We start from the raw sequence: 13,808 nt of genomic DNA, 5'->3' as shown, positions 1-13,808 counted from the left end.
AGAATGCAGGCATCAGGCAAAGTAAGCACAAAGTGATTAATCTTCTTCCTTTGTTTTGGACAATAAACACTTGCGTATTTGTTCTGCAACTGAAATTTCTTTGTATTCTATCAGAAACTAATAAGTATATTAGGGCAGTTTTTTCCTAAAACATTATATAATTAAACATGATAATAAACGTTCTGAGATTCCAACACCTAAACAATCCAATTTAACATTTTCACTAAAAATAAACATGAGTATTTTCAAACCTAGGCACTTCGTGCTACCATTCACTGCCCTAACGTAAGACAGGTGGCATTATCACGATACTCGCCGGTGTCTAGTAATACGGCACCGGGCATACAACGGAACGGATCGTCCGTTAGGGTTTGCCACTGGAACAGTTTCTTTTTAAGCTTCTCAAACGTTTCTTTAGCGACTGCTTTACCGATAAGATTTTTCCTTTCCGCTGGATCCAACTTAAGATCGTACAATTCCCACTCGGGTCGCTGGTAGTACTGCTGCAGAGTCTTGTACCAGCGTAGATCCTGATGGGCTAGCGTGCGATTCAGCATATCTTGGAACGTTGGCGACACGTAAAAGTCTTGATCGATTGGGAATGGCAACTGGTAGTTGAGATTGTGTATGAGCTTAAATCGTTTCGTGCGAATTGCTCGCATAGGATAGGCCATCGTAATTTCGTGGAATGACTGGGAGGCGTACACTGCTTGGTCGGGATTAGCCGGAGGTTCCACGTACAGTAAAGGTAGAAGGGATTTTCCTGTGAGTTGAACGTTTCTATCAATAGCATTGCTATCTGCGGAACCCTGCGGATAGGAAATGTTGAACCAGTCGAGGAACGTTGGAACTAGGTCCAGGTGACTAGCCATCGAGTAAGTTACTTGATTTTTTCGACTCTTAAGATCTGGAGATTGGATGAACATGGGTTCAGCCATCCCAGGATCGTAAAGATTAGTCCTAGCTGCAGGCAGTGGTGGCCCATTATCCGAAGTATAGATAACTAACGTGTCATTATCTAAGCCAGCATTTTTTAATTCTTGCAAAATCAAACCAACCCCTTGATCTAAGCGTGAAATAGTCGTATATTGAGCAGCCACATCTCTACGAGCTGGTTCCGTATCGGGAATGTAGTAAGGCAACATAATCTGATCCCAAACATAGTAGATCGGATGCCAATCCGGAATAAAACCCATCCCTTCCTCACCAGATCCCCAACGTTCGCAGAACGACCCATACTGGGGTGTAATGTGTCCACAACGGTGCGGATCATGGAACGAAACCATCAAGAAGAAAGGCTTACCGGTATTTTTACTCTCCAGCAGAAATTCTCGCGCAAGCAATTTTATCTTCGTTATATTCCGCCCAACTTGATTGATCGGAAATTGCTCCTCCGTTCGTTCGTAGTCAAACTTATACACCTCACCCGGGCCGACATGTTTCTTTCCAATCAAACCGGTCCTCACGCCGTTCTCACTCAGCAAGGTCGAAATGCTTCTAGCCGTTTTTAGTGAATTAAAATTGTGCACTCCATTATGCAGCCCGTACATTCCGTTTTGATGCTCCGGCATCCCGGTCAGAATGGAAGCCCGCGAAGGTGAGCAACTGCTGACCGACGTGTAGGCATTGTTGAAAATTAAACTTTCCTTTGCCAACGCGTCCAGAAATGGCGTTTGTACGATCCGATTGCGATAAGCACCAATTTCAAATCCACCATCATCCGCTGTCGGTAATAATTTAAATATCACAATCATAAAGCACACTCTTTTACTCAATCGGTTGAGTACTTACCAAGCAGAAGTAGAACGTTTTTATGGGCTAAACTAACAGTTAAAACCGAGAGCAGGCAGATCGGTACCGCCGTGAACCACATTTTACACACAAATGGAAATTATGCGTTATAGTTTATTGTCTGCTTTCACTTTTTTGAGTACTCATTCGTTGACCTTTCACGTTTCGCGTTTTCGCGCTGTAACCGAATTGCCACCGTACGGTGATAAGAAGATGCTGTACTTGTTTTTAATTGATAATTATTACTGTTTACTATACACAGAGAAGCACAAAAGTGTGGATCCAACACAAAAGCCTTTTTAAAGCAGACGACGTTGCATTGACCAGTGCGACGATCGCAAGGTGAAGAAGATCGCTTTATTCTTGGTTTTATTTGATCGGGGTGCTAAAAATAAAAAAAAAAACAAAATTTGATTCAATCAGAATTTTTGAATGAATTTTATTTTGTTTTATAGGTACTAGATGATTGCCCGATCTTACTCGGGGCTCCTTTATCACTCAGCCACTTGTTAATTTGTTTTTGTATCGAAAACTCTTAAAACGCAAGAAACAAAACCCTTTTTTTCATTTGAATATGTCTACTCCCTTTGTCAGTTCCTCTCACGTTGTCGCCCAACCACTTGTAAATCTGTCTTTTTCTTGGTAATCCCTATAACTTGACACAAAGCCTTTTTTACGTTTTTGTACCACTCCCTTTTTTATGCCCACCCTATTCCCACTTTCAGAAATAAAACAACTTGTACAATTGCTATCGTTCCGAATGCAAGAGAAACGCACCCCTTTACCCATTTGAATCTTTCCCTTCCCTTGAAAGATACCGTTTCCCTCTTTTGTCAACCCCCCAGTGCTGATTCTTTTATGCCAAAAAAACATATGTTTTTAACAAACGACGTTTGATGAAGAGCAGTCAAGAAGTTCAGGAGCTATGGCGGAATAACACATTTGTACTCACGTTCCTCGTACCCCTACATGTCGGTTCCATCTCCGTCAGCTCCCCCTTCTGCCGCGCAGCTAATAAAAATATAAAAATCGCTATAATGGAAACGAAACAAAGGTTTATTTACCATATACTGCCCGTTTCTTTGGTAACAAAACGCGCTGCTTACTTTTTTGATAGCTTGAAATCGTCGCAGAAAGAATCTGCTTGGCTGTATCACAGACAAACAGACATAACACTCGTTTTCCATTCATCGTACCGATTAAACCGTCATTTCAAATTTAGGCTTAGTTGGGAATGTCTCCGTTTTGGTCAAAGTGGCGCTTTTTGACGAGAGAAGGGGAATTTCCCATAAAAAATACTTGCTACTTCAAGGGATACCCATATTGCTATTTGATATTTGGGAATGTCGATCATAGATGGCGCTAGTGTTCAGGCTAAATGTGAGTTACGATAATTTTTGTTGGTTTTTCTTCCAAGAGTTATGTCTGTTTGTCTGTGGCTGTATGTAAGTTATAAGTATACATTATGCTTGTCTAGCACGTAAGCTATTGATTTACTTGACAAAATAAACGATATTTGCCCCCGCGACGATTCTGGCGACGGTTTCGCCCGCGACGGTTATAATTCATCGCGTACGAAAGGGTGGGAAATTGATAATATTGTGCTTTTACTTGATCGATGGATTCCGAGGGCAGTTCAGGTACTGTTTCAAACGTTCCAAAGGTAAAAAAATGATTAAATTGGCAACACAGTTCGTAATATTTTATCGCCATAACTGGCAACCTTGATCGTGACTTCGTGTTAATCATACAAAAGTATTTAAAAAATTGCTTTCGAATACGAACGTTATTGCTTTGCTATTGCTTGTTTGCATAATGAAGGATAAACTACGCTTTATTCACTATGAAATTTCGGCAAACCGGCGCTGAAAATACAAATTCATTTCATGCTGAATTTCGTTCCGTTTCTTCTGATAGAACGGTAATTGCTAGGTTTATCCATAATCCATAAAACATCCATAAACAATCCATAAAACTTGTCCGTTCAATTATGTTCCTCTTTAGCTGATCTGCAAAATTGAACAATGGTTACATTTTTGAAGTAGGACTACTTCTTTGATTTCTATATTGGGGTGCACTTTAGAAAAACGAAAAGGGAACATGTAACGAAAAGTGGTTATGGTTTGCACGCTTATAACTCCGTCATCCGTCAACAGATTCTAGAGATATTGGTATCAATCGATTGGAAATTTTTCAAAAAATACATAACAATACAATAGATTCCATGTTTCCCAAACAGACGTTTAATAATTGAGAAAATATTAGACGTATATTCATTATTTCATTATTTTCATGTTTTTGCCTTCCCACGCCAATGCTTCCCTAGCACAGATGACAGAAATATATACGAGATGAGCTATGGGTTAAGCTGACCTTTGATTGTATTTAATTTACGCTCTATAGAATCCGCGCGAAAATTGTTGAGCTGCTTGCTCGGAATAAGGCATCGAAGACATTCAAATTCACCAAGCAAGACGCCAACAAACCGAAGAAGTAACCGACTCGCCCGCCAGCGAACGATATGGTTTTTGCTGCTATCAATACCCAGTAAAATCAATGGATCCTCGCTGCAAGCCGTTAGAAGTAAATCGCCGCTAGCCACAATAGAGGTTTTCCGTCAAAAATTTTTTTTTCACTAAATGTTCGGTTTTGACTCTTAGAAATGATACCCATATAAAACTTTCTTTATTAAAGCCTCTAACTACTGTAAAAATGAAAAACTAAAATACGTATATTTCAACCGGTCACTTCTCGGATGTCTTACATGCCTTTTTGTACCAGTGTCCTCTATTTTCACCACTTCGAAACCATTTGTGTCACTCTTTACTCTTGTGGCAAGCAACAAACGAAATGAAAAAGAAGGTAATCATTAGCTTTTCATTCGTTTTATCCTTTTCACTCTACCGCTGATACACATATGTCAAAAACTATTATGCAATGCTGCCAGAAAATCTGAAAATTTTGATAAACAGTGCAGCCGAAACGAATTTTTTAAAACTCAACATTCGTGATTTGGTGAAAAGAAACTCAACATTCTTGCAATTTGCATTGTTTAAAAAATCGTAGTAAATTCTAGAGTCAACGAAAAAAATATATTTTTGCACCATTGTCACTCGTATTGGGAGTACTTTTGAGAAAAAATAAGAAAAGGAGGGGTATGATCTGACGGAAAACCTCTATTGTGACGTTCCAAGGTTGGACACATTTGTGAAAAAGGTTTTGAAATTAGCTGTCGAAAAGCTGGTCCAAACAAAAAGAACAGGCGCTTCCGATTTGTTCAAGGTTGATAAAACGGACGAAAATAATTGATCTTTGCTAACTGCTGCAAAGGCGGCTCCGATTAAAACTGTACTAGTAAATATGCGATGGTGCCCCCGAACAAAAATCTACTAAGCCAATGAAAACCGTAGCAAAGGCACCGAAAGCCCCAGTCAAAGGAAGTCGTTCCAGCGGAGAAGGTGCCCGAAAAAAACTGCTGTCTAGATGTAAATTTCCTTGATTTGCATTACTACTATCTGGTAGAAAACAATCAGTTCTTTTAAGAACTACTGAATAAAAGTATACGATGCAGTTAAATTGATTTTTCTCACATTTTAAAGTGATGTTGGCAGTTTAGTATGAGCGTTCGAAGTATGAGCCCGTCAGAAATTACATGTTTAAACTGTATTAAGACAAACCTTCCGAAGAATATTTCTGAACAAAATTGTTCATATACCTACACATGCAAAATAATAAGATTCTTTCTAAAAGCATGAAACGAGTAAGCCACATTATCTGGCAAAAGAAAACTGCGCCACTTCGTAATTCGAGACTAAGCGTTTAGTGAGAAAATCGAATTGCATCTTCATTTACATTTATATATTAGGCCTTAAAAAGGGCTAATTGTTGTATAGTTACAGAAGCCTGACCAGATACATTTACTATAGGCCGGTATACTTTGGTACCTTCCGAGACGGCACGCTTGGCAAACTCACCCGGCACAACCACACACAACTGTGAGTGCACGTCTGCCATGCCCGTTGCCGTGCCATCCCTGTCGGCATCAAATGAAAGAATATAGCGTTGCTCTCCTAGTGGCGTGGCTTCTTCTTTTTCCTATCGCGCTTTGCGGCCTTTCCACTGGTTTTCGGTGGCATGAAGACGATGCTTCATATTAGGTTGCTCTGCAGAAACTGGTAGCTCTTCATTAAGGAAGCACCGGACACCGGTTTTGTTCAAACAATGTACGGTTTCGTTGTACGTTGTACCGCCTTTCTTTCGTGTCTATGATTCTCTGCCCTACGTTGATCCGCCTTTGTTACAACTTGCTGCCGTTTATTCTGGTATATAATCAGAAGTAAGCCGGCGAACGGCATCATTTTCGCATTGGCATCGGTACGGTACAGAGCACTAGAGCAGACAACACAGAGTTGCGGTTATATCTCCCTCACTGGACTCGGCAAACTGGTAAAATGCAGCGCAGCGGCAGCAGCAGCAGCAGCAGCAGCGGATCATTGTTTGGTGTAGAGTGCGCCGAACGCGTTGGTTGCCGGAGCATCGATCTATTATCAGCTATATTAGAACCAAATAGTTGCGGGGAGCGGAAGAGCTTGAATCAATGGAAAATGCTCTGTCCGGTAACCATTGTCACCTGGGAGGTGTTGTTTCAAACATTCAAGCCATTCTGCTGGCCGGATTATCAACCACATAATTTACCACAACCCGTCCTTTTTAGGACGAACGAATTTGTTTATGAAGAGATGAAAATTTTCTGTATACAGTAGACTCTCGGAAAAGTTAATCGATTGGGGAATGGGTCGATTAACTTTTCCGAAATATTAACTTTTCTGAGTAGTCCTAAGAGTCATCGAAAATGATAAATACAAAAGCGAAAAATATATTCTCGGATACAGGATACACATTTTTAGGCATCTGGAAGTTGCAATGTAAAGAAATATGTAGCAAGATCCTTATGAAATGATACTTAGTTCCTTTCAGTAAATTTAAAATAGTCGGTTATTCTAGTTTACCTTTGATTTTTCGTAGTCTACGACAACGTTTTAACAATGTTCGCGCTTATTTTTTGATTTGTACTGTTCCTTTTTTTGCATTTAAAATTCAATCTGAGATGCCGCTTTTCCAGTTTGTTATCAAAAATCCTAAAGCAACTATGTGGCCGTATTGAACTATTACTACAACTGTCCGGTATAAGAGTTTAATTTAATCCCAGCTATGACGATACTCTGTATGAAGTTGTGGAAAGACGATAATAAACCGAAAATGAGAAATAAAGATAAAAGATAACACACGCGTGTGAATGAACGCTTTGGACAACCAATAAATTTAAACTCTCAGAAAAGTTAAGCCAAAAATTAACTTTTTAGAGCGTTGCATGAGAGCTAATATTCGCTTAACTTTTCTGAACAATTAACTTTTCAGAGAGTTAACTTTTCCGAGAGTCTACTGTACTAAATTTCTTTAATTAAATTTCCAAATGTCGCTGATTCTGTATATCATGAAGAATTTCTTCTGATCTGATCTATAAAACGTTAAATATGTGGTGACTCACTATGCGATCTTCTAACTCATGACGTTGCTTTAATTCTATTTTTGCTAAAAATTTTTGCCTTCTCACGCCAGTGCTTCCCTAACACGGATGACAGAAATAGGAGAAGAGCTATGGATTAAATTCCCTTTGAATCAAAGGGATCAAAGTTTGATTGTATTTAATTTACGCTCTATAGAATCCGCTCGAAAATCGTTGAGCTTCAGCTGCTTCCCCGGAATAAGGCAACGAAGACATCCAAATTCACTAAGCGAGACGCCAATAAACCGAAGAGTCAACGGATCCTCGTTGCAAGCCGTCTAGAAGTATATCGCCGCCAGCTACAATTGTGACGTTTCAAGGTTGGACACATTCGTGAAAAAGGCTTTGAAGTTAGTTTTCAACAAGAGAAAGCTGGTCCAAACAAAGAACTGGCGCTTCCGGTTCCTTCGCCTACCAAACTTGCTAGCGAGAAGCAAGATTACTAGGTCAAAGAAGACCATAACAAAGGCACCGAAAACTCCTAAGCCAAAAGAAGTTGTTCTAACGGAGAATGCGGTCCGAAAAAAGCTGCTGCCAAGCAGTAAATATCTTCGATTTGTATTATTAACAGCTGGTAGAAAACAATCAGTTCTTTTAAGAACTACTGAATAAGTATATGAAGCAGTTGAATTGATTTTGCGAACGGCATCATTTTCGCGTTGTTGGGGTTACAAATAATAATGAGAGTTACGATTTTATCTCCCTGTCCAGATCCGGACGCGGCAAAGGTGGTAAAACTCGGCAGCAGCCGATTATTGTTTGGTGTGGAGTGGAAATTACGCCGACCGTGTTGGATTCGAAACATCGATCTATTATTGTCAATTGCAAGGAAAATTGTCCAATCAATAAGTGCGCAATCGCTCATAAAAGTGCTATTTTAGCTTAAGTCGTATCGGTCTCTTCGACGCACTTATTGCTTGGAAGATAACGAAAAAGTGCGCCGAAGATCGAAACGATTTAATGCAAAATAGCACATTATGAGCGATATCGCACTTTGGATGGTACAATTTTACTTGCAATTGACAATAAGCTGCTATAATAGAATATTATATAAGCTAGAAAACCCAAATTTTGGTCGCGGAAGCAGAAGGGTTTAAATTGGTGGGACTGCCCATCTGAAAGACGAAAGTTGACAATGGACACTACGAGTCAGAAATTTGAGAATTAGAGATTAACAAACGGACCTTTTCAGGTCCACCATATAAATTAGCTGAAGAGTTGAAATTATGAATTTCTCACATGTAAGAACACAATTCTTTAATGCGCAACTTGAGCATCTATATATAAAATTCAAACAAAAATCACCGGCTTTAGTATTGGGAGACGAATTGCGCTACATTCGTAGTCCTACTTCAAGCCTGCGCCCGTGCCACTAGGCATGGACCCTTGTACTTTTTACATTCGGACAACAAACAATCATGAATGTATCTATAGTAACTCCGCCAGGGCGAGCTTGACGCTCCTCCAAAGAATGTCAAAAGATTGTGCCCACTTGTGCTCAATATCCGCCATTATCGCTCGTGGAAAGCTGGATTAACTACCCTGAAAGTAATTCGACAGTTTTCAGTCAAAACCTAAGCGTTCAAAACCACAGGCCTGACTTCAGTTATGATTCCACTCACATGTTGTCAGTTCCTAACGAGATCTCGAATGAGTACGAAAGAGTAGAGAATCAAAATCTTCTTTGACGCTGGCAGTGCCAATCGTGCCAATTCAATTTTCAAGAGTACAGTGCGCAACGTAAATTCGTCGTCTATTGTTCTCCATTGCCATTGTCAATGCAGTGCTGTGTTTACGCAGGATCTTAAATAGCATCGTTAATTTAAATTTGAAATTTGACATTTAGCCCTAGATTGAAAGTTTTATATTTGAAATATTTGAATATTTGAGTAACTCTTACATTCTCGTGTGAAATTTTTTTAAAAATGCAAAGAAAAACTAGTGTTCCAAATTCGGAATCATCGAAGAAAAAAGCTTGGTATCGGTTGCGCAATTGCATATTCAATAGTGAATGGCTCAAAATCTATAACTGGCTCGCAAAAGGTGATACCATACACGAAGGCCGATGTGTCACACGCAAATCAAATTTCACGGTTCGCTTTGATGGCAAGACAGCTATTGATCGTCATGAAAACACTAAAGAACACAAAACAAAATCTCTAAATCTGAACAAAAATCATTTGATTGGCAGTATTTTTTAAAAAACCAGAGCAAGAGACAGAATGGAATGTTTTCGCTGTCGAATTATGTAAGGTATATCATAACGTTCGACATGGACTAAGTTATTTGTCGACAGATTGCGGTAAGTACATGCATCGTATATAAATGGTTCATTTGATATTTTGAAAATAAAGAAGATAGGGGGAATGCAGTGAATTTTAATAAATATAACATTTTAATTTGATTTTAGGATTAAAGTTAGACAAAAAACTATTCCATGATTCCAAAACAGCCTCAAAACTGCAGTTGGATCATACGAAAATGGAATGTATTGCTAGAAATGTATTATCACCTTACGCATTGGAAATCGTCTTGAACGAATTGAAAAATAATGTTCCATTTTCAATTGCTATTGACGCATCAAATAAGGGCAACAAAAAGTTTTTTCCATTCGCGATAAGATATTTCGACATAAACGGTAATTTACGAATTTAATTTTTTCTACAGAATAGTTTTACAAATTAATATTGATAAATAAATAACTGAACGTATTACAGAAGGTGTAAAAGATCGTTGGATTTTTATGAGGAGCCTGATGAATCTTCAAAAGGAGTTATGAAAACGATTGAAAATGTCACTGAAACTTTTAATTTTAACTTTAATAATATTACATCTTTTGGAGCCAATAGACCAAATCAAGGTGACGTCATCTGGCAGATACTGGCGCCCTTGTTTACAAACAGACCGCAGAGTCAAAAAAGTTGAGGTTGTTTAAACGGCAAGTTTGTTGTTTAAACCGAGTTTAAACAGCATTAGGACTAAATTTTAAAGCCATTATGCCTCAAAATCCACTTCTCAAGCATAGCGACGCGTTTTGGTTGGGTTATCGACACATATTGTGCCGCTTCCCACATCAATTGCAGATTACCACCGAGCGAGAAGTTTTAATCTAACTACTGTTTACTTTCAGGACGACGACACTATGCCGGCCCTTACGACTTGCAAGGTACTGCACGTGACGTTGTTCGTCTGTCAGCTTGTGTTAGCCGCGTTTCTCGGCGCGGTTTTTCGAGGGAAGGCCCCGTTCCTATGTAATAGACTAATCTCAAGTGGATTTTGCGGTCTCCTTTTGTCCAGCGCCTCTATGGTTCAAAGGTACAAGTACCAGCGAACCACATGCCCTGGCGGGTGTTGTGGGTTCGAATCCGGTTATAATCTTAGATTACAGCTTGGTTCGACTCATGCACCCTCCAGCATTGGACAAAAGGTAGGAGTCAAAATGACTACTTGTCAAGCATAGCTACCAATACCCCCCCCCCCCTTCCTTTCCAATCTTCCCCACCTTCACCAAAAAATTTTCATTTCTCTTTCCCCTACCGTCCCTTCATCAATTGTAGAACCCATCGTTTCAAAAAATATCAATATATATGTATGACCGCATTTCAAGGTCAAGACTAAAAAACTTGAGATTAGTCCATTATGCCTGTAAAATGCTAAAAAACACGCTACATTCGCTATAAACGGAAAGGAAAGTTTTCCAAAATGTAAACAAGGGCGTCAGTATCTGTCAATTGACGGTATGATGATTTGGTCTATAACGCGAGTGTAAACTATGGGAAAAATTGTGCTATTTATGAAAAGTTGCTAAAGAAAAACCACCATATTGTTAAAGCAAATTGTAATTGTCACGTGCTGCACAATGCTGCGAAATTTGGTGCTAAATCTCTAAGCTACGACGTTGAAGCCTTGATTTTAAAAACATACAGTGAATTTTCAACAAGTGCGAAAAATGTCGCTGAATTTAATTTTTTTTTTAATCAGCACAGCAAGAGTAGCGTGAACTGCTAAGACACATACCAGTACGATGGCTTAGCCTTCAATGCGCTATAGAACCGTCTATTGTTAAACTGGATACCATTGAAACAATATTTTTTATCTCAAGGTGAAGCACAGTTTTAATACTACACATGTTCATATAGAGTTATAATAAGTATATTTAATTAATATTAGGTAAAGATGATGGCGATAAAACTATTTGGAGGTTTATAGCGGATCAGGAAAATGAATTAAGCGAGAAAATGACTTTTCGAGAGTGTTACATATATTTACTACATCATCACTTGTCGCTATTTATGCAAACGATCAAATCATTGGAATCGAAAAATTTGGAATCTCCTACTTTGTACAAAATCTTGTCTGTATATGTAAATTGAATTCGCGTATTGCGAAAAGGTTTTTTGGAGCAAATGTGAACTAAACACTGCCGAATTTGACCGCGTATGAGAAACAGACATTTGAAACTGAAGCCTTACAAAGTTGCAACACTCGAGCATTGAATTATATGGATAAATATTTCAATTTTGAAAATTCAATTTTTAAGAAAATCGAAGTTTTGAATTTGGAAAAAGAGGTGCCGACTATTGAGGAATCACAGGAAATTTGTAAAACTTTGGTCATTGTGGCAAAAACGACTAATATTGAATATATAATTATATCAGTAATTTACAAATATACATATGAATATTTTAGGTTAATGTTGATGAACTTTTCGATGAGTTAACTTTACTGGAAGTTGCCTCACCAACCTTAAAGAAGGAAAATATGCAATGCTCAGAGAAATGCGAGGAGAAATGGCAGAAATTCCTCCAAACCCACGAAGCACCAAACTTGAAAAAAAATCAGAGGGGTTGTGTACAAGACACGACCGCATATATAGGTGACGCAGGACTTCGTAACCCAGGTAACCAATAAGCATTAAAATAAGCAGTAAATCAGTCGTTTATTAGCATCCCTAGCGTTTTATACTGCAGGTTGTTGTTTATCAGCTTTTTGACTGCATAACTGTTGCAAATTGGCATCCAAAATGCTATTTAAATTCTTCTTGTTGATAACTAGCTGTAAATAAGCATTGTTAGCACTATAAGAGGGCTAGCAGTAAAGTAGCCGCATATTTTGCCAAAATAACATTTAAGTAGCATTTAAGGCAACTTAAATGCTTATTGGCTTGCTTTTAAATTGCATTGGAAATGCTTATTGGTTACCTGGGAAGTCTCTTTGTAGTGATAGTGGCATGTATTCATGCTTGTAATCATTTGATTCTTCATGTATACATGCTATATGCAACATATATACATGCTACATGCGTTGTATGTAACATTTATCAAAGTAGTAACATTGCATACGTTCAATTCTCAAAAGATTGTGCATTTGAAAACAATTTAACAAAGTCAAGAACAAACTATTGCTTTCCTGCTACCTTACTGAAATTAAAGATTGTTTTTATTATCCATGGTTTCCCACGTTGAAAGGATTTTACCAATTCAATCCTATTTTATCAACAGCACATCTTTCCACTACACTTCTAATGAAACGGCAAGCATGCGTATTCATACAGAGTCGTATCATAACCGAACACTACAGCTGTAGCACATTTTTCCAACACAGATAGCAAATTCGCCTAGGTTTAATCGTCTCGCAGTAAAGAATTTGTGATCTGTTGGTACCACGAACTTGTGTCATTTTTTCTGGCACACTTCCCTAACACAATTGGTCTAGGTTCAATCGCATTCGTAAGAAATCTGTTGGCACGAGAGGGCTTTGTCACTCTTTCTGGCGTACTTCCCAAGCAAGGACATCAAAATAGTCTAGGTTTAACCGCGGTGTTAAGAAATCTTGTTGAAATAAGGGAACTTGGTCACTTGTTTTGGCTTACTTCCCAAGCACAGATGTCAAATTGGTATAGGTTAAGATCATCGTAAAGAATCTTCCAACCAATCACGAAGCGAGAATTCTGGTAAAACATAGGTTCATTATTTTCAATTTTTCAATAGTTCAACATCAACATCAAGAATCCATACTTTTTTTTTTTATTTGGGCCAATTCTTAGAAGATTTTTCAATCGATTAGTGTTAGAATATTGAAAATCGTTCAAGAAACCACTAAGCTATTAAGTAGCGTTCAAAACTTGACCACTTTTCGAGAAAGATTTTTTGGAATTACTTCCTATACCAGGTACCTTCCTGAAAGACGTAGTCCTACGTTAAAAGCGACTTCAGTGTATATTTTTTTACGGGGTACTAACTTGCTTGGGATAAGAGATGGCGTTAGTAGTATCATCCTTTGCTGTGTCCTTCTATGAAGCCCAGTCTTTGAGTTCTGGAGTCTTCGCAAAAAGGCTGATGGGAAAATTATAAATTTTTCTGGCATGACGGCAATCCTGCTGCTCTGACTGTCACTGACACTGTCAGTTAAACAAAAAACGTGAACGTGTGTTTATTTTTATTTTCGATGT

The 13,808-nt window shown here is 38.5% G+C and overlaps 1 protein-coding gene across 1 annotated transcript; it reads right to left on the bottom strand.

Annotated features, from left to right (window-relative positions):
- Positions 1 to 188: 188 nt before the first annotated feature.
- On the bottom strand, positions 189 to 1,937 carry LOC128743206 (N-sulphoglucosamine sulphohydrolase). The gene is made up of 2 exons (XM_053839737.1): positions 1,792 to 1,937; positions 189 to 1,723 (listed from the first exon to the last, which is right to left on the bottom strand). Exons 1-2 carry the CDS (start codon positions 1,871 to 1,873, stop codon positions 273 to 275), a joined length of 1,533 nt encoding a protein of 510 aa, XP_053695712.1. The 5' UTR covers positions 1,874 to 1,937; the 3' UTR covers positions 189 to 272.
- Between the last annotated feature and the right edge of the window lie 11,871 nt (positions 1,938 to 13,808).

The sequence above is a fragment of the Sabethes cyaneus genome, chromosome 3 (genome assembly GCF_943734655.1).
Source record: "Sabethes cyaneus chromosome 3, idSabCyanKW18_F2, whole genome shotgun sequence".
Classification (NCBI taxonomy): Eukaryota; Metazoa; Arthropoda; class Insecta; order Diptera; family Culicidae; genus Sabethes; species Sabethes cyaneus.
This window is presented reverse-complemented; position numbering and strand designations above follow the sequence as displayed.

Bases quoted from the DNA above. Each gene is read 5' to 3' on its own strand.
- LOC128743206 (XM_053839737.1), bottom strand. From the start codon at position 1,873: ATGTGGTTCACGGCGGTACCGATCTGCCTGCTCTCGGTTTTAACTGTT. The intron at 1,724-1,791 runs GTAAGTACTCAA...TATTACCGACAG, and splicing joins AAACGTTCTACTTCTGCTTG to CGGATGATGGTGGATTTGAA.